The sequence below is a fragment of the Barbus barbus genome, assembly GCF_936440315.1.
Source record: "Barbus barbus genome assembly, chromosome: 19".
In the NCBI taxonomy this organism is placed as follows: Eukaryota; Metazoa; Chordata; class Actinopteri; order Cypriniformes; family Cyprinidae; genus Barbus; species Barbus barbus.
Window position 1 is genome coordinate 11,060,958 of NC_136747.1, and position 25,034 is coordinate 11,085,991.

The window sequence follows — 25,034 nt, forward strand, 5'->3', positions numbered from 1 at the left end:
TCCATGTAATATTAACGTGCTAAATTTAGCATTAAATTCTTAAAAGTATGGACAAATAAGAAGAAATTAGTTTCCCAGACGACATTTCCAAACAGTTATATTCATACATAATATCCTAAAGTCTATTTTAATTAGTCTTTGACTTAGAGGGGAAAACAACTCTACCATACGGTCTGGAAACACTTTAAAGCTTTGTGTGCTTTTCTTTTCTGTGTTACTGAACACAGGCTGCTAATTAGCTCTTAATTCAGTCTGCAACCTATTATAATCAAGCCCAGTTTCTGAAATAAGCACATTACGCCATTTTATAATTAGATTAATAAATACACACCAGCAGACACTGTATAGTAAACAGCTGCCGAAAAAAATCGTCTTTATTTTTCCATGACCATTAACCAGGAGCTCATATGAACACAGGCACCTTGGAAAGGTCTTTACACCAAAGAAAACAACAACAGCGGCACCGACGAGCACCAGAACATTGTCACCGTAGCACAATTACATATTTACACACAGCTCAGAGTAAAAACTAGTACAGCCAGCAAGTGAGATAGATAATAACAGTCACCAAGTGTTTTCTCCCTCTGGAGGAAGGAGATCAAAATCTATTGAACTTTGGGAAACAAACGGTGTAATCAGATAAACAGTATAAGACATTGTACATAAAGCAAGTGCTTTCAGTCAATGTATTGCGATATTTTATATCAAGTCCAGATAATGAAATATCATCAGCTCCTTCAATCCAAGTGTGCGTGTAAAAATAATTTCTTTCTGTCTATAATGAGTTATATTTGTCAGGTGTTTCAGTAAACCTGTGCACTAAAGCAGAAAATTGCATAATTGTATCCGAGTGAACACAGACTAGACACTCACAATGACAAAATATAGTGGCACGAAGCCTTAAAAATATCCTCTAATTAAGGCCCTCCAGATACTTGACACCGTTTAACAATAGGACTACATTTGTTTAATTGTTGCCGGCTAACCCGGGATGAATGTAATTAATGTTGAGAAGGGCCGCTCATTTCACTCATCACCTCAAATACAGGTCAGTGTGTGTCAGACGATATCTACATCGCCATCCAGACAGCAAGCAGTGTCGGCCCAGATCTGGCCCGCATGGATTTCACACGGGCCATATGTGGGCCGGATCTGGGCCAAAACTATGTAGACGCGGAGGAACAACACTTTAGGGTTTTAATAAGGGGCAGTTGACAACAAAACGTGCAGGAAGCAGTGCTGAGGAATAGAAAATAAAGCATGTACTCGCCATTTTCAATAGTTATGTGCGCTATTTTTAATTTGGTTTCCAGTGTAAAAATCTGCTACACTGACGCCAGTGTTTCAAAACATTCTTTTACATTTCGTTGGGCCTTCTCTCGCGTTTTTGAATGCCATAACCCTTTCTGTGTGGACGGCCCTGAAATGTGCAGCCGTGTCATTAGAAATCCAAGCATTTAGAAATACACTATATTGCCAAAAGTATTGGGTCACCCCCTTGTCAAAAAGCCAAGTCCTGATCCCAGCTGAACACCTCTGGTGTGACTTTATATGCAGACCTTGAGCCAAAAACTCATCACCAAACACCAATGACTTGTACATAAGGGTACTGTCATTTTAGATGCATCCAAAACTGTTGCAACAGAGATGGAAATACAATTTTATTATGTTTCCTTCTTTGTTGCCAGTTTTGTTGGTGCCTTTTTCTGTTCTAAAGAAGGGGGTGTCCCAACTCTTTTGTCCTTGTAGTGTCTATACAAGTCATTGGTGTTTGGTGATGAGTTTTTGGCTCAAGATCTGCATTTAAAGTCACACCAGAGGTGTTCAGCTGGGATTAGGACTTGTCTTTCTGCAGACCAGTCAAGTTCTTCCACACTGACTGAATCAATCATGTCTTTTTGAACCGTGCCTTATACACAGAGGCACTGTCATGTTAGAATAGAAAAGGGTCCTGTCCAAACTGTTGCTATAAAATTAGAAGCACACAATTCCCTAGAATATCATTATATGCTTTAACATTAAGATTTGTACTCATGGAAATTACTAAACATGTCAAACATGTTCATTAGAAGGGGGTGACCCAATACTTTTGGCAATATAGTGTATTATGTGGGGGATGCGTCAGGTAAAAGATTTTCTCTAGCGAATTTGACATCAGATTCTAGTTTGTTGAACTGTTAACACAGAAATGTAATGTTTACCAATATAAAGCTGCTTGGTTTGGAAGTGACCTCTGAGTTAATGGCACTATTGACTACAGACCCACTTTGCCTGCAAAATTCACCAACGTTTCACAAATGTGAATGCACCTTAATAAAACCGTATTATTGTGTCTTTTTACGTTAATTTCAAGTGACATTTATACAGAGAGTATTTGCTATTTGCTGTGATATATCACATTTAATTTGAGAAATAATCTTTGGGTTTTTGTTTAATTTGAACCTTAGTAACAATTTCAACTGTAGGCCTAATCCACAGTTCGTTAGTGCTAATGTCACAAAGTTATATGCATAATATGGTACAATCAAGTCTTTTTTTCTTCATTTTTTTTTTTGAAAACTTGCCAAATTCAAGGGTGTCCCTCTTCAGTATAACAAGATTTTCTTTTATAAGCATATAAATATACCATCCATTTATTCAGAGCTACATTCATAGCTATTGCATCTACAATAAAATCTGTCCCCCATCAATGACTTTATCCTTCACATTGGCACAGAGACATCTAGTACCTTCTTCAATGAACAGCTTCAATATACATATAGTTAGTGTGCAATAATGAATAATACAGTTATTGAATATAGTCTAGGCATTGCTTATTGGTCAAAATAATAATTTTGGTAAATGGCATGGGTCACCCGAACACACCTCTTTTCCTTTATGGCTTTACAACTCAGCTGCTGAATGTTTTTTCTGCTAGCAGTGGCATGAAAGATGAAGACATCCTGAGTTTTCCCCTTTTCTCTTTACACAGTAGACTTCCATCATGTGCACAGGGCATCAGATGCCCATTCTTAACATAAAAATCAGGAATGTCAAAAGAACATACAATGGGCAGAAATGTGTGAACCAAAAATAAAAAAAGCACAGTTTGGGCTGACTACATTGGTCCTTGAGATGAACTGGTCCTCTCTTTTAGATAATTTCGAAGTGCTTATGTAGTATCCGTCAGGCGTTTGTTATTATTGCCTGTGCTACGATGGTCAGAAGCTTGTTCTTTTATCATCAGCATCTGTTTGTTTTTATGGCAGCCCCTTCCCCCCCTCAATGGGCTATAAAATTACTAGACATTAGCACATGCTGCGAAGTATAGAAAAGGTATAAGACGCCACACAAATTTGGCTTTCAGCCCAGACCTAGTGGAATGACTGCAGAATGTGGCAGTTTCTATCAGCGCTTCGGCCAGTCAGAGTCAAGCGCTCTCTCTTAAAGTGATAGTTCACCCCAAAATAAAAATGGTAATTTACTCACTCCCATGTTGTCCTAAATCTGTATGACTTTGTTTTTACCTGGAACACAAAAATAGATGTTTTGAAAAATGTTCATGCTGCTTTTTTCCCATACAAAACAGCTTATATATGTTGGTTCTCAACATTAAAGGCCCGTTATCCACACTATTTATTTTTTGGGGGGTTGAAAAGATGCTGAAATCACATGATGAAAATGAGCACATTTTCAGAGGAAGTGGATTTTGCATGTCATTCTTATAGTAACAGCAGCCTGCCTGCCCTGTGCCTGTTTTTACAGATAAAACATCACAAACAACAGGTCATATAAATTCAGGTCATATTTTTTGTTTGTTTTCTTCGGCATGCACATGCAGTATTAAAAAATACAGTTAGATCAGCAAATACTTCAAAAAGTGTAAAAATCCAGTGCGACAGTCTTTGAGTTCTTGAGGTTAACATGGTTCTTGATTGACAAAGGTCAGCAGTGAGATAATCCATTCAGAGCGTTGAGCCTACATTTCCCATGATGTCTTTTGGCATCTTATTTTCAAGATGTAAAGTGACTTGTTTAAGATTTTTGGATGGGTTATGTTTTTTTCCTCACAACAAAAAGGCTTGAGACAAACGTGTTACATTATGTCCTGCTTATTCTCTGAGATCTTTTGAGATAGGGCTGCATGATTAATCAAAATTAAAACCCAAATTGTGAAATGGCTTAATCCAATAATCAAATCACTAAGGCTGCGATTTAATTTAATAAATATATGCAATGCGTGTTTAAGACTGAAGCGCAGCACGGTGTTCGTTTGCACATGAGCAGCTCATGATCTGGCAGTCTCAGCCTCAAACCGTTGGCTAAACGTCTGATGCATATGGCACACTTTTCTGGAAACACCTGACGTGTTTACAGTTGTGACAACGAACGCTTATCAGGGTCAACTAAACACTGGATTTTCAAAAGTATGTGAAATATTTAAAGTTCGCGGCATAGAATCTTTAAAATGCACCCGAGAGTTTTGCACACCGGTCTGTTATTGTGGCGACATTTCCACGCCCCGAAACGTAACGCTAAACGAAACCAACTGTGATTGGTTGTTTGACATGTCGGTCAAACGGGCTCATGGGCGGGCCTTGGCCAATGAAACCTGCCATAGATTCCAGACCTTCAGCAGTCAGTCTGAAGGTCTGGCTACGCGAGATTAATGATCTGGAGTTTTCAGTGTCGGAGTAAACGCTGCTCCACATAAACATCTCTGGATCTACTCTGAGTTTGAGTCGTTTATATCATGTATTTGTTAAGTCAATATGCAGCTAACATCATCTTGTAATGACAAACATGCACAGAAAGTTTTTCCCCCACATCATGCAGCCCTACTTTGAGAGACATGATGGAAACCTAAATCGGTACCTGGATCCGACCAAGCTTGCGATTCATAATGCTAAGATCTTCTGTGCATGGTTCTATCTGTTAGGCTGAAGTTTTAGTCTCTGACAATAATGGATGATCTCACTGTTTAAGCATCTTGTAAGAAAAACGCTCCTCAGTTCTTAAAACACAGCCGTATTTAACAAACCCCTATTTGAAATGTTGATTAAACATTTGCTGCGTTTCCAAAACCGGAGATGAAAACAACGAGACAAAAACAACTACGATATTGTAGCTAAAAATCGTTTACAAAGCACAACCGGGAAAAGACACCCCCCACCCCTCAAGCTTCAGATTCATCAAAAGACTCTTTGAGCAGAAAAAAAGCCAGAGCTAGTCCTCAAATCAGTAAAAAAGGGGCCTCCACTCCCACGTTTAAATCCAGACAAAATGAACTCAGACAAGCCGACACCAGAAACATTCCTTTGCTTTTCTGTGCATCTCCACGCACAATCTCAGACCTCACCAAGGCACAGTCAGACTCCTATATATTCTCATACAAATACATTCCTGAAAGCGGTCAGAGGGACTGGCCCCCTCCACGGAAAACAAAAACAAAACCTGTCAGGGCCCCTCTCCACCTAGGATAGACATGACCTGATCATATACCACGGGAACCCGGCAGCTATTTATCGGTAGTATGCATTGCAGAATGCCAATACTGTCCAATGACAGCAGAGATTATAAATCCTATAAAAGAGAGTAAATTCCATCCTGATGGTGCGGTTTCATAACAAAAAGATTTAAGTGTGCAGTCTGGAATGTTACTCTCGACTACAGCCTCTTTTTTTGCAGACCTGGTTCCATCAACGGCCTCTACTCGTTCTTGCTGTTTGTGGTTTGACACAAACACACAAGTTATGTAAGTAGACTACTGAGTGGCCCATCTGCCATCTGGCTACAGCCGAGTGGCGGTTTGGAGTTACACAAACGATTCAGTCTACGCAAAAATAGTCAGATTAGGTCGGTCTGACATGGAATATGCACATCTGCACAGATCCAACACTAATACCAACCAAAGACATATGGGTATGCGATTAACATTGCACTTTCAGATTTTCCTCACAACAATGTGTGGGAAAAGAGATGGCGAGACTTTTCTGCATCTTTTAAAGCAGCTAAACTAGCGTGTTAAACTCTGGACCTGGTGAAAGTTCAGAACGGGAAGCATCTTAATCTGTTCCCTAGGATCTGTACACCTGTGTGTTAAAGTAGCTTAGAATATCAAAACAGTTACACATTTTGAGTAATATAATAGCATTATTATTTATTGTTGTTAATTACCTATACGGTATGTTTACACAGAACCAGAGAAGACTACTTAGGCTAAAGACAGCTAACACCTCGGCATCCTGCTGGATCTGAACAATAAAAGCTTTGTACTGCATTTCTATGAGACATGGACCCAAGTAGGTATTCATGAGCAGCACTAGTTCCTAAATACTGTTTACCAGGTAGCTTATATAAGTATTGTAGGTACATTATATACGGTTTAACCTGTGTACGAAGTTGGCGATAAAGAAAGTAAATAGTGAAAACACGCCATACTCATGTTGCAGCTTGATATGCACCGTGTCTGTTAAATTTCATGTTGTACAACAAAACAAAGGCCTGTGCACAAGAAAACTAGCACACCTAATGAACACGAGTAATGTGCCGTGGCCTAACTAACAAAACTGCAGACAATGCATAAGCACCATGGTGACAGGTGTGTGAAACATCATTAGAAACCAAATGCACCGTGATTTTAACTTCACATAACAGCTTATCCGAGGCAAGAGCATATTTTTAGGTAACATTTAGAAATATATTCCCACTTCCTAAAAATCTCATTTGTAGGAAACGTGATGGAAAGTGTTTCCCCAAGTATATACTGAATGTAAACAACTTTAGACATCAGCTTGCCCTCTTATGTAAAACGCCTGTGAGATCTCTTAGACCCTTTGGTCTAAAATAGCACCAGGAAGGGACAGGAGGGACAAGCAGCAGCCTCTGAGATGTTCCTCACACCAGCGGAGGGGCCAAAATATGCAACTATTAATTATTGAAACTCAACTTCATCTCTGGCATGAGATCACAAAAAGTTTCAATAAGTATTGGAGTAGAATTGGAGTGCTAGAGCCCATGGGTGCTGGTGTGCGGCTTAAGCATAGCTGTGCTTTCACAAACAGGTTGCCTCCAGTCATACGGAAAGACGCAAGGGCCTGGAGACCTTTTCCTTGCAAGATCTGTTGAATCGTGTCAACAGAAATTGAGAACAAGGAAAATTATAGATCAAAATGCAGAAACAGTCATGAACTCTTGGTCGTTTCTGGATTTTCTTTTTTTCTATTAAGACACTAAACCAGTGGCAGTTTTAAATTGTTGTCTTGGAGATGTTATTTAAATGCATATTCATTTTACATGGATCTTAATTATAGATTCACATTTAAAATGCTTTTTCGTTTTTTTCTGTTTCTAGTATCTGGCTTTATTCACACAGGCAGCAAATTTCAGATTTTTATTCTTTTTGGTCAATCCATTGAGCTTTTTGCAGTCTGAATTTCTGAAAGACCTCATAAAACAAACCAGATCCAAACCACATCCATTTTTGGCGTGAAATTACATGAAATTAAAATCCATTTTTCGCCATATCAAGCATTTGTATTCTGAACGGCAGAAGACCACATAAAATCCAATGTTTATGAACCAGATCCAAACCACATCCATATCAGGTGTGAAATCAGATCATATTTCTTTTAATGCATCTTTGTGTGAAATGGAATCAGATTCCAAGTAGTCTACTGTACTTTTAGATGTTTGTGAGTCTTTTAAATTTCTTGGCAGGATGATAGTTATAGCATTCGTAAATAACCTGTATGGAGACATAGGATATTGACTACATTGTACAAACAAATGGATCTAATAATTGAAATCGGATTTGAAACCAAATCTGATTTATGTGCAGTGTGAACAAAGCCATTCTACCAATAAAACCAAGTGTTATGATGAGCATAAAACATTTTGTTTGGCGGGTTTAATGCTATATACCTTATCTATATACACATATCGACAGTAAGTGAAAGGGAAACAGCGTGATGAACAAAACAGATACAGATAATTAGTTGATCACAATAAGCATTGTATGCAGGTTTATGGTTTATAGCTTGTTTTGATGTTACGTAGGAAATATCATATTAGACTTTGTTAGAGCCACCAAAACAATGCCAGATTACAATTGCCAAACCGAGCTGCCATATTCCTTAAGAGCCAAACCAAGTGTTGACGTCGTGGGACAATTTTTCTGGTCATCCTTTGCAAAGAAGCCCATCGTGAAAAGATGTCCATCCTCCTGTGACCAGTGTTCTGCCGTGTTACACGATACTGTACCAATTACAGTAGAATAACACCATCACATTTGAGTGCTTTCAGCTCCTGTGCTGGAGTAGATGTGGCATTTGCTATTTTTTTACTTCCTACTTGAACCTGTGAGGTCAGGAAAAAGGTGAGAGATAAAGAGCTCTTCACCTTTCAGAGGTAAAATTAACCACTTTGCAGAGTTTTCTTTACTTGGGCATGTTCGTTGAACCTCTCTAGGCAACAGACAGTGGCATGAAACCACCACGGTTCATATATGGCTCTAATATGAATGCAGTTCGTTCCTGCAGATGGAGTCCGATGGGAAGGAGAGATTGCCTGAATGGCTGGTTCTTGTGATCGCTAACTTTGATGCGAGTCTGTGCCGTTGGGTTTTAATGATCGCAGTCTTTGAACTTCATTCTGTTGAAGTCAGTTACACACAAAGCAAAAAAATAAAAATAAAAAGTAAAATGGCACGTAAAAAAACCTTTTTGGTAGCAAGAAGGTATTCCTGTGACAAAAAGCACTTTGCTGCAAGTTCTTTGCTGTTAAATCTAACTGCTGGTTTTGCTTTTACTGATCGCATCCCTGAAAGAAATGTCCTATTGGTAAACGCAAATATAAAACCAGAGATATAAAATCCATCCTTTGTAGGTGCAATTGCTTGTGTCAGCATGGCTGAAAGGGGGTGCTGAAAGTCCTTCTCTTCCCAGATTATTTTTCTTTTTTTTTTTTTTTGCATTGAGGAATTTCCATTCAAGGGAGCTGTCCAGTCAACATCCCAAAACAAACCCCTGTTGTGGTACATTCTTGAGAAGACAGGGTTTTCTGGCTGTCCAACCCTTAACCTGTAGTAAAATGGGCAGGAGAAATGAGAAAATGTGCCTTTGGAAAAAGAAACACTTTCTCCAGTTGGGTTTTATAGCACTTACACCGTCTGAAAGAGAGCTTTCTTCTCTTTTAAAAAGAGCATTGACAGAGGCTGGTCTTGCCCTGACTGGTCCTTTAGGAACTGACAAGAATGTTTTGAAGCAGTATACTGAACACAAACAAAAAGAGATCACAAGTCTTTTTTTTTTTTTTTGCAGTGTGAAGCAACTCGCCTCAAAGGGAGAGATGGAAATCTGCAAAGATTGGGAGTGCGTCCGTTGGTTTAGGAGGGAATGCATAAGGGTTTGACCCTCAAAGTCCATGTGGGTTTAAGGTGAAGCAGGGTGGGGCTGTGGTCAGTAAGAAAGAGAAGGGACGTATTTCATTATGCTATGCATGCAAAGGAAGCCCACCCTGTTTTTGTGTGTAAGCCGTCGCAGCTGTTTCAGTCAACAAATCTCTGGCAGGCTTTCTTCCAGCGGCAGGCCGTGCACCACATGTCTCTGTTTTCCATGCCGTACACCTTACGACACTTCTTTCCCTCGCCTCGTGACTTCCTACTGCACAGCACATGACACAAAACACAAAAATGGTTTTATAAAAAAAAAAAAATGTTCAACGTACAAAAACAAACATTTTATAAAAAATGTGTACTTCCATAATTAAAATTGGATTAAATAAATAGTTGTTGCTAGATCATATTGTGCCTGGAGCTCTAAATCTAAATGTAAAGATAGATCAAATGAGCATTCATAATTAAATATACAATATCAACCAGTAAGTTTTAAAAGTATCTAATATCTGATAACCAATATGGTACCTTCCAGGATCTGAATGTGATCCTACAGCCTATTAACACAACACCACTGGGTTTATGGATTTTTCACATGCTTCTGGCATCATACCAAGTAAGCAGAGAGCAGAACTTATTGATTGTACTTTTCCACACTACTTAAAGAGTTTATGATGTGCGACTAGATTCTGGACACACAAAATGTATAAGAATGTCCCTTACAGATGCCACACCTCCTGCTTTCATCAAGTCTAACTATTTTACACAGCATTTGCTTTACTATGCTCATTTCTTATGATGTGAAACTCTTAATTTAAGACTGAAAGGAAGTGTAGTTAAGCCTGTACCTGAGTGAGCCTGCGGCTCTAGGGGGAGACGAGAGCACTGCAATGGTTTGAGAGCGCTGCTCTCCAAAGCCCTGCGTCCGGCTGTGAGTGGGAGAGGCCTGCAGTCAGACAGAGAGAGAGTTAACATCCCTCACACAAGGCCAAAGACATCATTCATCCATTTCATGTCATAAAAATCTCAAGGCACAATTTATAGAGACACTGAGCATGAAATTCAGTCTGTTGAGCTTGTTTTGTGCGCGTTTGTGTATTCGGTTATGTATCAGTGTTGAGATACTGAACCATCTCACAGTTGTGTTTGCACATTTGAGTTACCTGACATCAAATGAGAGGCCAAACTGTGGTAGATCAGTAGACAATCGGTCAGGACTCTACTGTGTATGTATAAAGGGACAGTCTATCGCAAGGCACACTGTAGTCCAGTGTGTGCATGTGTGTGATGGGCACAGGAACGTGTGTGTCTGTGTACTCACAGAGGTGCCAGTAAATGTGACGGGTGGGGACTGCCAGGAGATACTGAAACTGCTGCTGGAGGGGGTGAAGCCAGTGGAGCTGGTGGAGGGGATGGTGACAGGGGCTGTGGCCTGTGGAGTGACAGTCACACTGATATACTGTAGTCTCTACGGGCCCGTGATTATGACTGGGCTGTATGTATGTAATAACCACTTTGACAGCATCTAGTATTAAAAAAAAAAAAATAGGATTTCCTTGATTGGTCACCCCGCTATTGGTCAATTAAAAGCTATATGACAGTTCAGTATAGGTTTTACAAACATTGTTTAACAGGGTTATTATTATATTATATTATATTATAATATATTTTATTAAGTTCAAGTTTTATTATTTTGCTTTTGTGATTTGGTTTACAATTTCAGTGTTTAGTTATTCATGCAATTTAAAAAAAATTTAATAAGTTTTAATTTGTATTTTTTAAAACTGTACATAGTCAAATTTATTCCAAATGTATATATTAAAGAATAGTTCTCACAAGTTTCCATTAACAAAAATAACCTTGATCTGAGTCTTTTTTGTTCCACATGTTGTTGCCATTGTCTTTGTACATTACCATTCAATTTCAGCAAGGATGCATTAAATTTATCAAATATAATAAAGACATTTATAATGTTACAAAAGATTTCCATTTCAAATAAATGCTGTTCTTTATAACTTCCTATTCATCAAAGAAAACTGTATCATTCATTCATTTCAAAATTGTATCATGGTTTCCACAAAAAATAATTAAGTAAAATTGCTGTTATGGGAATTTTTCTAGAGCAGCAAATCGGCATATATGAATGATTTCTGAAGGATCATGTGACGCTGAAGACTGGAGTAATGATGCTGAAAACTCTGCTTTGCATCACAGGAATGAATTTTAAAATATAAACATTTTAAAATATATTAAAATAGATCATTATTTTAAAATGTAATAATATTTCACAGTATTACTATTTCTAATGTATTTTGATTAAATAAATGTAGCCTTGGTAAGCATAAAGAGACTTTCAAAAACATAAAACGACCCTACTGACCCCAAACTTCTGAATGGTAGTGTATGTGATCCCATTAATAGGAACATAATCTAATCATAATTCTCCTCCCATGTGACCTTTTCATGCATTATATTGTGATTGAAGGGAATCTTTATGCACAGCTTGACCTGTCGAAACTGTCTTCATATCGAGAGGGCTTTCTGATATTAAATGTTCTGCTTACGTTCTGAAATTGCATAAAAATACTAGGTCATATCCATATTGTATTTGTCTAGTGGCTGTGTTCTGAGAGCATCAGAGTGAATCTCTGAAGTGATGTAATGTTATGTAAATGTGCATTGCTCATCGTGATTGGTTGGGGTGTACCTGGTAGGCGTGGTCTGTGTGCACTAAGTAGAGTGCGCTGGGAGCAGAGCGGCTGAGAGGGGTGGTGGTGCTGTTCTCACTCTTTGCTCCGTTAGTGCCATCCGGCTGTCTCTGGTCCAAACCCGGTGGGGGGGACAGCACAGACGGGGACACAGGAGACAGACTGCTCAAACCGTCCGCCACAGAGTCGGTGTTCAGCTTGATCTCAGTGTAGTAGAAATCCTCCTCTCCGTCACTGCACTCTGAGTCACAGTTCCTCCTGAAGAGAGACAAACCAATGACATATTTTAATATTGACACTGTGATTTGCATTCATTTAATGTGCTCAACTATTATAACTTATTTACAGTTCTGCACTATACTATACAGTACAACACTATAATACAGCACTACACTTTACTGTCATGCAAAGGTAAATCACAGCATTTCAACAAGATACTGAAAAGAAATTCTTTTAAAATACATTGACTGATTTCATATTTTAGTAAATAATTTTCATTTTATATTTTAATTATAATTTTGTACAACATTATACTTAACATACCATAATTGGACATCATACTTGATATGTACTTTATATGTTGAATGTTTTAACAGTTACTTCATGCATAACTGTTAGTTTCTCATGTCCTTCTACTGAACCATATTTCTGAAAGATGAGATCTTCTTAGAAATCCTCCCGGTATCTTCCAGCAGTACTGACACTTGCGCGGTTTAATCTGACTTCAGCTGAGAGAAACATAAACCTTTCTTCACAATCATCTGGCCTTTGCTGTCATTACTTTGTGCCCAGCAGTAATAGTGTAAGCGTGGTGATAATCCTGCTGGAATTAGTCTCATGTTTTGACATTGAATCAGGAGCAGGCTGCAGTCTCTTATCTCTCACTATAGACTATCCAGAGTTCACTGTGATGGATGTCAGCCAAGAGATGGTGTAACACCATAAAAATGTGAATGGCTTTCTGTCTGATGAGAAACGTGCTTTGGAAAAGTTTTTTTGTAACAAATGTGAATGTTAAAGAAATCCTAAGTCTTTTTTGTATGTACATGCTGATGTTTTGAGTTTATTTTGAGGTGCAAGCATGACTATAAAAATATCTAAAAATATCAACAGAACATGACAAAAATCCACACGTTTTATGATTTTATGATCTGATGTTCACCAAGGGAGGATTTATTTGATCAAAAATGCAGTAAAAACACGAATACTGTTAAATATTATTAGAATTGAAAATAACTATTATATTTTAAAATAATTTATTCCTGTGATGCAAAGCTGAATTTTCAGCATCATTATTACACGTTTCAGTGTCACGTGTTTCTTCAGAAATCATTCTAATATGCTGATTTGCTGCTCAAGAAATATTTTGTATTATTGAAAATTTGCTGCTAAATATTTTTTATGGAAACCACAATATTTAGTTTTTCATAATTCTTCGATGAACTGATAGTTCATCAGAAAAGCGTTTATTTCATATTATAAATGTCTCTACTGGTACTTTTGATCAATTTAATGCATCTTTGCTGAAAAAAAAATCATACTGACCCAAACATTTGAATGGTACTGTAACAAACAGCCCTCTCATCAACAATGTGTATTAGTGTTAATGCACAAGGCAAATAAGGCGTAGAAAGCAGGCATGTTTGTGCTGGAAATGGTTAAAATGTATTGTATTGAGACATTTTTTCATGATACCGCAGGTGCCTTACCCCAGGTGGACGGTTCGAATGTGCCTTTGGATCCCGGCAGCTGTGCTCAAGACCTTCCCACAGTTCTTCCACAGACACTTGAACATCACCTTCATGGAGTTCTGTCAGGGACACAGGTGCACAGTGAGTACACTAATCTACATCAATCAGCAGACCTCTTGTCCCCAGCATTCAGACACTCACAAAGAACTGACACGGGGGGATGTGAGGGGTGCAAGCGGAGCCCAGAGCCTCAAAGGGATGCCCACCTTAGGTGTCTCTCTTGCTTTATTCTGAGGCTGGTAATTGGTCTGCATTGAGAGTGACACTATAGCACAGTCTCTCAAATCTCGTAATCTTTCAAACAGTGCGTCTGCACTAATTACACAATTGTCATTTGAGAGCTGCAGCTCCTGTGTCAAATCTGCACTTGGGTTGAAAGCACAAGTGAGCAAAAGTGAAGATGAAAGTCTTAATAATTCGATCTTTCGACATGCTATTATGCCTGTGGCATGCGGTACGTTTGTTTACCATTGTTATGACGCTAATTGAATTTTCACTAGATAGCCATTGTGTTGGTCTGGCAAACAAAGCAGCCCCTTCCCGCTTAATCGGTTCGTCATGTCCCTGGATGACAACAGCGCCGCGATTCCCCGTGCTATAAACCAGCTACTAATTAATAACACAGTTCAAACTGGCTGGTGTCCTCGTGTTGAAGTCAACTCTCTAGAAGGCAGCTGAAGGTCAAAGCAGAAAGCTTTGCAATTTTTCTTCTTTTAGGAAAGGCTCTTTAGAAGACGCTGCCAGGAAAGACACTGAGATATGACTGATTGATGGGTCGGGAGGCAGCTAATGCATCCAAACCAATTCCTAGAAATTATTCTAAAAGGAACGGCACTTATTCATCAACAGCGTTATTAATTATATAAATGCGATATACCGGTAGACACCGTAGAGATTTTGGGCTATTGTCTCGATCACGGTTACACACTGATGTGATGTTGCTGTGCTACATGGTAACCAAAACGTATTGTTTGCATGTGTTTTTAAGCATTTTGGTTTAAAAACAAGTGATTTTAAGCCATTGAAATGCAATCAGCAGTGAATGTGAATTTCACTATATGCGCACGTGAAGACTGTGTTCACAGAGCACAGGAGTATTGAACTGAGTTATTTTTGCCACTTTATAGGCTTTGATCGGTTAAATACACACACTTGTATGTGTCAAAATGCCCATCTTTGCAAGTATCTTTGCAGACACAGTTATTTAGGTTTTAAGTGAAAGCAAACAGCTGAGAAAGATGTAACAGTGTATTGAATCCAGGCAGCTCTTAAAGTCGCAGCAGTCTAATATTCCTGCTGTCTGTCATTCATGTTAAACAAAAGAGGGAAAATTTCTGACAGCTCTTGACTAAATCACTTTTGTAACTTTAATAAGAAATATTTAATTTACACAGTGAAGAATATGCATTGTTTTTATACATTTGATTAGCCTACAATGTATGTAGCATTTATTATTTATTGTTTTTTTGTCCTATTGCTTGTAATTAGTTTCTTACTCTAATATAATTGCTGACTGTTTACTTGTCTTCAGTGAGCTTTTGTTTGTTTGTTTGTTTGTTTTTAATTTAGGCTAGTATTAGTTTTTTGTGATAGTGGCACTGTTGACAATAATTATGAAATTTCTATAGTATCAAAAATTTTGATATCATGAATATGGTAAATAGTTAGTATACAATGAACTACCACAGTTTGTAATGGTACACCATGGCTTTTTAGTTAATACCACAGAAGCTGAAGCATCAGGGTATTTTTGAAGTACCTTAGAGTGACTATATACACGTCAACATATTGATAAAAATATTTTTCAGTACAACAAAAGTTTAACCATCTAATAACATGATGACCATGATTGCACCATGGCACCGTCACAATATGTTTTGTAAGGTCTGTATATTTGATTACATATTTATATTTTCTAAATTAATTTGTTTTTAATAACAATGACAAGTTGCTTAATTATTTCTGTATAATATGTCCATGAGATGCATATTCTACATTATAGTAGTGATAATGAAAACAGGGCACTGACAAACACTGGCACTGCTGTTGTCCTGGAATCCTAAGCTGGAGAGACAATAACAGAGATAAAGGAGGTCTATTCATTCCCACAAATGAGGGAAGAATGACAGAATCTAGGATGCACCTGACATCAGCCTGACGAACTGGAAGATAAAGTAGATTGGTGCCTGTGAGCAGCATACTGCATTGGTAACTTATCTTCGTAAAAGACAAGTAAATTGCCTCTCTACACAGCATCATCATGTCTAGTAACGGCACCTCCAAATGAGCCACATCCTAGAGAGGACAGTGTGTTATTAAAAGTGAAGAAATATGTGCCCACGACTTCTCAAATAATCTGTCTGCAAAACTAATATAAGACCACATATAAATCACTTTTACACATCTTCCTCTAAATTCAGGAAATAGTCTTGTCACATACAGGAATAAAATACAATCATCTGTCAATCAATTAAACCTTTAATCATTTATTTTGTTTAACGAAACCAGTGTGAATGGTTCACATTAAACTGGATAGATCTGGGGTATGTTTCCCAAAAGCATCATTAGCGAACTGTGGCTGTTAAATTACGTTGAACTACAACAACATTACTTGCACTTGTAGATGTCACTTTTATTTAGAGTTGGAAAACATAAAAATAAGACATCAAGTATATGTTCCCTTGTGTTACATAGTTTAAGTATTTCAAAGTATTCTAAAGTATTTAGATTACGTTACTAAACCTGAGTAATCTAACGAAATACATTACTGATTACTTTTTAAAGCATTTATTTTGTAATCTGTAGTGAAATACATTTTAAAAGTAACCTTCCCAGCCCTGGACATAAGTGGTTCAACTGTAATTTTATGAAGCTACAAGAAGACTTTTTGTGCATCACCACACGCATGCGTGGTACTCTCTTGAACACGCATCGAATTTTGATATGGAAGTGAAGAAATTGTTGAATAAAGTCGTTATTTTTGTTTTCTTTGCACACAAAAAGTGTTCTCATAGATTCATAAAATTAAGGTTGAACCACTGATGTCACATGGATTATTTTAATGATGTCCTTACTACCTTTCTGGGCCTTGAACGTGTCAATCGTATTGCTGTCTATGCAGAGAGCTCTCGGATTTCGTCAAAAATATCTTAATTTGTGTTCCGAAGGTCTTATGGGTTTAGAACGACATGAGGGTGAGTAATTAATGACAGAAATTTCATTTTTGCGTGAACTATGCCTTTAAATCAACCGATGCTAGATTTATAACTTTAAAAACCCAATTCTGAAAGCCTGATTTAAATCAGCCAATCATTTTGTAATGAATATACTGAATTAGGGCTGGGACATAAAACGATAACGATATGTAGCGCGATAGACACGTGAACGATATCAATAAAAAATGTGTTCGATAAAACGTTCAATATTTTTTATTCTTCGTCGGAAGAAAACAAAGGTTGCGAAGCAAGTTTGGTTGCATTAACAAAGGCACTCGCTCTCTGGTAACCTAGCAACGTAGGGAGTGACACGCTAACAGCCAATCATGTAACAGTATCAAGTTTGGTTGCGCCATATCGTTGTCTCGTGTCTAAGTGCGCACGCGCGGCTGAGAGTGCACGTCTGCAGCCAGACCTGGCTGGTCTGCTGGATTCCTCTTCATAAGCAGAAAATGAGTGCCGCAGCGAGCGAGGAAATTGTAAATAAAAGTCAGCTCGCCAGTATGGCAGTTTTTTGGATATTATAAGTCTGACCGTAGTCAGACCAAATGTCGTCTGCAAATGCCCGCCAAGACTGGTAATACCACGAACTTGATGTACCACCTTAAAAGCAATATCAATAATTATCGATATCGACCGATATGAAACACTGATATCGTGATACAGTTTTCAGCCATATCGCCCAGCCCTATACTGAATATATCGAAAAATTTCTTTATTCTAAAGGAGTACAAAATGTATGAATTCTGTGCTGTAGTTTGTGCAACCAAAACCCAATTTATACCACCAATGATATAAAAAAAAAAAACTTTAATACCATTACTTTTTTTTTTTTGATGCAAATATTCAATATTTGCAAAAGCTGTTTTCATTTAGTGTCAATGCATATGCAAATCAACCCTCTAGTATTCAGCACTCAAATACAAGTCTTTGTCTCACTTTAAATTGCATTTAAATTTCACTTCAAGGATCACAAACCCTGCCAGAAGCAGGTGCAGCAGGGATGCTGCGGATTTTTGTGCCGCTTGTCGTAAATCTATTATCCCCCTTTATCAATTATTCCTATAGTAACGTTTAACTAAGTTACGCCTGATGAAATCTCCATAAGTGAAGGTGAGATGACAGCAGCTCACCTTGCGTTTGCGGGGGATGGGTTCGTCAAACAGCAAGCTGTTCCCATCATGCTCATCGATGTTGTCATCTGGTGGGCCGCTGAGGCTGGGCATCCGAAAGGGTTTGAAGCTGTCAGCGGACAGGGGTGGGGACGGCGTGGATGGGTTAGACTGGTCACTGGGCGCACTCCAACTCCAATATCCACTGCTGCTGTAGCTGGATGGAGTAAAGCCTCCGTCCTTCCATGAGCCGTTCAGACCCTCTGTATGGAGAGACACGGTGAAAGCATAAAGACACATTAAGTGCAGTAATTACCATCATCCCAACATATATACTGCTTTATAATACACTAAACTTTCAATTAAGTGTAATGAGGAGTGAAAAGACATAAATGTCATGTTAGTTTATGAAACAAGCGGTGCTGTAACATACTGTAATAACAGAAAGTTAAAGTCCTAATTATATTACATAAAAGCCACAATTATAGTACTCCATTAAAGCCCTTCAAAAGTTATAACACATCCCCATCAAGGTCTTAAAGAGGCCACATGACTGTGACACATGACATGGCCAACATGATTGTACTTTTACTTGTTTCCCTTGGACTTTTTTGTTTCTTTGTGTGACTGTGTTTTAGCTCATTGGGAGTCTTGAATCTTCCTCAAAATAATGATTTTTGCTGTGAAAACATACTGATATAGTATTGTTAGGTTAAAATAACAATACTTTTGTACCCACCCTTGCATATCATGTGCAAAGCGGTTAGCCAATCATAACAGAGGCCATTTACATATAAAGGTCTAAATTTATGACACGTCAAGACTATTTTCATGTCAACATCTAAAAAGTTTCAAGTACAATGGCAAACAAAGTCATAAATATAGAAGTCTTAAAGGTAGTGTTGTTAACTGTGGGAGGTCAGATAGAGAATATGAATGGCCGTTAAAACTAAATTATGACTGTTTTGGTGCAAGACGCCTTTACTAACATTTAAAAGTACTTCAGGAAATAAAATGCTATAGAAGTGTAGAATATGGCTCCTTTAAGTTATTAGTAGATGACAGCTTTAAGACAAGACAGCAAAAGTCAGTCTCGTGACAGCTGAACTAGTGCACTACCGTCTCATGTGACAGTTCTCTCATTCACATGTGACTGTGAAAACAGGAAATAGCTGAGTGTAGCGCAAGCCATTTCTGCAGCTCAAAGCAGACAGTGTGAAAATTGTTTCATGAGGGCTGAGATACAATGTGGTTGTGATCTAAAATGACTTACCACTAACTTTTACAGGAGGGCTGCGCACCAGAGGACTAGTGGACAGGCTGGTCAACACCATGGCAGCTGTCACTTTATCCATGTCCACCTCCTCCTCTGATTTCCTATAAAAGCAAGAAATGGTACCATGAAATCACCATGAAATCAAAAACGAGAATTCTTATTCTTATAATCCGTCCCATCGAACACCTGATGATCATGACACCACAACAATTAGTAAATGTCAATGATCCAAACAACGCCTGATAGACAAAATTAATTTCAGATTTTTTTTCTCATTTGAGATGCCGTTTCACTCATATATACATGTCACAATAGGGAGAGACTTTAGATTTTTGTATTTTTTCAAAGATCTGACTACTGTGCAAGGGATTATTAGTCACATGACATGATTTACAGATCAGGTGATTGCTTTAAAACAACATGGTTGCATGTACAAAAAAGTTTATTTGAATATTTGGGTAGGAAATAGGCTAACAAGCTAATCAGCTGTCTGTCTGCTAAGTTAGTGTAAAAAAACTTTCACAATTTAATAATTTATTATTATACATAATTAAAAAGACACATTTCTAAATCACTCACTAAATCCATTAGAAGTTCTTTCAACCAATCAAATCCAATGACAACTGTTCATGGCACCAGGGCTCCTGAGATGAACGCAAATTCTAATATTAACTCTCCTCAGGTATTATAGACTTCCTTGATTCAGGCTATTACAGACATGTTGTTTTGAGCTTCCATGCCAGCTCATTGTTGTGGGATCTCCAAAGCTGATGATGGACAGAACATGAACATCTGTCCTGACAGATGACTCATCGCTCACTGATGAAGTGTACACGTCTCTTTACGATAACATGATGGCGTATGATGATATCTCAACGCGACCTGTTTCCGCAATGGGAACGGAGCAGCCGCTCTTGCAGCATTTACAGTTTTGTAAACAACAAAAGAAGGCTACGTGAAAGACACGTCAGTGTTTTTGTATAGCAAAGGACATCTGTAAAATCTCAAACGGGTATTTTGTGCCTGTGATTGAAGGATGGACGATGAATGCATTGACGTGTGGAAGGAGTAATAAATCTTTTCACCTGTCAGCTCATTCTCTCCTGGGAGAACCTGAGCCGCCCTGCCAAAGGCGCAGCATGAAATCTCATAAGCGAGAGAGAGACGGAGAAAGCGAGAGACCTCTGGCTGACAGAGAAGACCAGGACCTCCATTAGAGATAGGCCTAATTTATGTTCATGTGGCAAAAATTATGTCATTGCGGCTTTGGGATAAATCACGGTGGGCTGCCACCCTCTTCCGATGCCGATTTTCCCAAGACCTTACTATTATAGGTGCTTCCTGGTCACCTTGGGAGAGCACATTGGGCTTGATGGAGCTTTCCAGATAATGCCACGCTGGTGCTCCCGTACGACGGCTAATTAAGAGCTTTAATATCTCTCATCCAATGGAATATTGTAAATTTCAAGGAACGCATTAGATCCTGTGTAATTAACATGTAATATATTGCCACTCTTGAACAAAAAGGATCTCTGAAGTCCCAAATCACATGAGTCATTAGTGTCCTTATCAAGCCACGGGAGTGAAGCTGGGTGCACATTTATGAATGGTAATTAAACGAGAAGGTAAGCGATACATACAGCTGCAAAACTCAAATTTGACAGGAGCCAAAGTGGTGTCTTTAGTTGTGCATCCACACTGTTTACATCATTTGCCCACTATGAACTACAGGTAGGACAATAAATCGATATGGCGATATATATCGCGATTTTTCTCAGTAAGATATGATAATCGATATCTGGTGCCAAATATCGATATTTTAATTAATATAATAAGGTGCTCTAAATAGATTTCCCTGTTCACAACGTCTAAAAATGCGTGGAAATCGCGGCTGCGCAATTTCCAGCTTCTATCCAAGAGCGCGCTAAGCAACCATGATCCGTGTTCTCTATGAAGATGGGGAAGCACGAGGAACCGATGGATAAACAGATTTACAGCCACTGTATTAGCTTTACTGCTATATATATATATATATATATATAGATGAAAAACTAGCTGCCCCAGAACAGCTATCAGCGTGGACCATAGGCACCGATCACGTTATTATTGCAGAGCGCATATTCAGTCCGTGAGTAGCCTCTCCACTCGGATCGCAGGTGTGAGAGAGAGCACCGCCAGTGCATCCAGTTTTATGTGAACAACACTGGATGCTCTGCCTCTCTCTCAGATATTACAAGTGCGCGTTATGCAGTGTGAACAGTGGGCACCGACCGGCTGAAACATAAATCTGCACCTATGACACGGAGGACAAAACAAAACCTTGTCAGAGACGTAATGTGGCACAGAAGTGTGCAGTGTGTATGCTTGCCGAGCGTCTACATTTGAAATAACGAACCGGAGCACGCAAAAGACGCGATGTGAATGGCTATTTCTTCGTGTGGGGCTCCGTTTTTATGATGAGAGGAGTAGAAAGGTTGAGAAAGCACTCCAGGTAAATTTTGAAATGTACCAGGTTTATATTATATCGATCTATTTATCTATCTATCTAGTTTTTTTTCTGTTTGATAAGCAGTTAAATGTGTTTGTTTACACACAGAGAAAAATAATCAATTATCGCAGAATCGTGATATTATCGTTATCATGAGCCATGTATCGTGATTATATCGTATCGTGAGCTACCCTGCGATTCCCACCTCTACTATGAACTGTTCTACATACACTCTACATGAGGGATGCTTCATGTAGTGATTTCAAAATAACATTTTTGACAAATAACAAAATAACTAATGCATTGTGGCTTGGGATGGGTTAGGATGATCAACTGGTCAACCATCAACTAATTACTAGATTAGTGACAGGGGGCAGAGGACCCCTTAAGAGGCCACAAGGGGGTGCTTGGTGGTCCAAACAAAATGTAAGAGAAAAAACACTACAGAATGCAACTTTTGTTTTATAAAAGTCAAAATGCTACTTTGATGTGTTCAATTATTTAAAATAATATTTGATTATTTGATTTTATTACTGTTAATTTTGCTTTCTAAAGACCATAAGATTTATCACAATGATTTTATTCCATTGACAGTGCAGGTATTAAAATAAAAATAAAATACATTTATAATTAATTAGAAAAAAGATACACTATCAACTCCGTATATACTAATATTTATTCACTAATAATAGCATTTATAATTATTAATATTTTAATAACTTTGACCTTAATATTAAGACAATAAAAACAGTTTAGTATATATATATATATATATATATATATATATATATATATAAAAACTTAGTACAGTGACTAAAATAAAGCGGATTACTATTTATTTTTTAGATCAATTTTGCCCCATGTGAGTCCTATGTGAACGCCCTTAAGAAATATTTCTGATCAGTCTGTGGTGGTCATGGCCATAAACCAGCCTAATTACACAGGGCTTCTGACTAGTTGATTATGAAAAGATGTAATTTTGCACATCTCTAATCATGGCTTCTTCCCATCATCCCTGGAATATCTCCAACTATGAAGCTGGAAAAACACATTATGGGAGTTACTGTTCTCAAATAGAGAAGAACAGACAAACAGATGCTCTGCTGTGAACCAAGCCAGTGCTGCATCTCATTTGCTTTTGGCTCACTCTCATCTCGGGTTGACATCTTTGTTTTTCTCAATGGGAGCGGGACAATATAATCATGCTCTTTCTGCTCATTTCCAATCAGGCAGGTATAAATTAATGACCATGTTACAGAAATGAGCTCGGGTATGAATTACCCAGATCTAAGAGCCATTAATGCCCGGTAATTCTTCCCGTGGCCACCCTCATTTGCAGGAAGCCAAACGTCAATGGGTTTTTTTGGTCATGGGGGTAAATGGGTGAGATGGCCGCCAGCCAGAAGGGGGAGGCAGTTCACAGACATCTGGTGCGATTCAACGGACAGATGTGCCAACTTTTTGTAGCCGTCCAATCTCGCAAGACAAATGAGAGCACTGATGGCTTGAGGAAGGCTATCCTACGTACCTTCAGACATCTGGACCTTTGTGTTTAATGAGTCCATCGAGGAGGCCTGAGCCCACATTGGCAGAAAACTGAAAAGATGTTTCCAGTTTCAAAAAGAACAGTGGTTTAGGGGGATATAATGGAAACTGATTGGATTACAGTCTTTTTCCAAACCCAATATCAGTTTAATGTGGGCTCATTCTGACCTTTCAACAGTGCCACAAAAAACGTTTGGAAAAATAACAGTGTCACTTTAACTTACAAAAACATAGAAAACAAATTGCACTCATTCAAAATTCAGAGAGCATTTCAGCGTCAGTAAACACTGATAACTCAAATAACACAGGGGAAGTCAGGGGAATTCCCCCGAAAAACCCAAACACGCAGCTCCTCCCCTGCTGCCCTCCTCTTCCCGTTCGGTTTTGAGCGAGAGCAGGAGGGAGCGGAGAGATGCCTTTGAAGTTGGCCCGAGCTAGGCCGTCCATCGTTTATTACAGTCACTAGTGTATGACGCTCATTTCCTTCTGAATAACGTGCAATAAATCAGACGCCTCAAGTCTCCCGGCGTGAGCTCCTGCGTTCTGTTATGACTGCCATCCACGTAAAAATCTGCATGCGACACGGGGCAAATATGCATGAGAGACATCGAGCCATTATAAACGTTAACCTGCTGTAAACATGTAGCACTGTGACTGCGACCTCAGATACTAATCGGATGCGGTCATGGACTGAGCCCTCCGCGTTTATCTACGGCCTTGTGCAGATCCAATCAGCATCACATAGTGTTAAAAGATAAAATAGTGTCAGCATATATCGGCTGTTTCTCTCAATTGCCTGTGTAATATCATTACAGTGCAGAACTGGGCGGTTTGACTGTATCGACTGTACAAATGTGATGTTACTTGCGGCGTGATTTAAAAAAAAATACACCAAGTAGAAAACTAGTTTGCAAACAGTGTTGCTGATGGCATCCAATGTAGGCAGATTCATTGACTATAATAGAGCGATTTAGGTTTTGTTCATGGTTACTGAGCAATGATGCAACTTGGTGCATCAAAATAGAACTGATGTGTGTGTGGCCACATAGTCACAAGTACATGTATCAGCTATTTTACAAACATTTAAAACAGATTTGTAATGTAATACTGCCTCAATTTCACTTGTGTTATGTAATGTGAAGTTGTTTTTATATTAATGTGTTGTTAATAATCTTACTGTTTGGGCTGCATTTATTAAAAAAGTATGTTTAAATCACAAGATTACAAAAAAAAAAAAAAAAATCTAATGTCATAACTTCCAGGAGTATCTGTGCTTCGGAGGAGGAAATTTGATTGGTTTAATTGGTTATTTCACAGATGTTAACGGATCCTCAAAAAACTCAATTTCTTTGTGACTGAGGAAAGAAGACATGAACATCTTGGAGGACATGGGGTGAGTAAATTAGCAGGGAAGTTTAATTCTGGAAGTGGACTTATCCTTTAAGTAAATAAAGTATATCCAGTGATTATTGGCACTTTCAGGCATTTTTGTGTGCTAATGTATCAGGCGATCAGTGAACAACAAGTAGCACTTTTACTTGGCAAGGATGCAGTAGATTGATCAAA

At 38.4% G+C, this 25,034-nt stretch overlaps 1 protein-coding gene across 4 annotated transcripts in view; it reads right to left on the reverse strand.

Moving 5' to 3' along the window:
* Positions 1 to 7,875: 7,875 nt before the first annotated feature.
* The window catches only part of LOC306885474 (zinc finger protein 704), a 42,018-nt gene continuing 24,859 nt past the window's right edge, over positions 7,876 to 25,034 (reverse strand). Inside the window, exons 3-9 of one of the 4 annotated variants that reach the window (XM_079442017.1) lie at positions 19,433 to 19,536; positions 18,181 to 18,422; positions 13,791 to 13,891; positions 12,081 to 12,339; positions 10,695 to 10,805; positions 10,222 to 10,319; positions 7,876 to 9,641 (exon numbers count right to left, since the gene is read on the reverse strand). In XM_079442017.1, coding sequence (XP_079298143.1) covers positions 9,527 to 9,641; positions 10,222 to 10,319; positions 10,695 to 10,805; positions 12,081 to 12,339; positions 13,791 to 13,891; positions 18,181 to 18,422; positions 19,433 to 19,536 — 1,030 coding nt within the window. In that variant the 3' untranslated portion in view covers positions 7,876 to 9,526. Of the gene's footprint in view, positions 9,642 to 10,221; positions 10,320 to 10,694; positions 10,899 to 12,080; positions 12,340 to 13,790; positions 13,892 to 18,180; positions 18,423 to 19,432; positions 19,537 to 25,034 lie in introns of all 4 variants that reach the window. The other 3 variants (XM_079442018.1, XR_013785543.1, XM_079442019.1) reach the window with 3 other exon arrangements.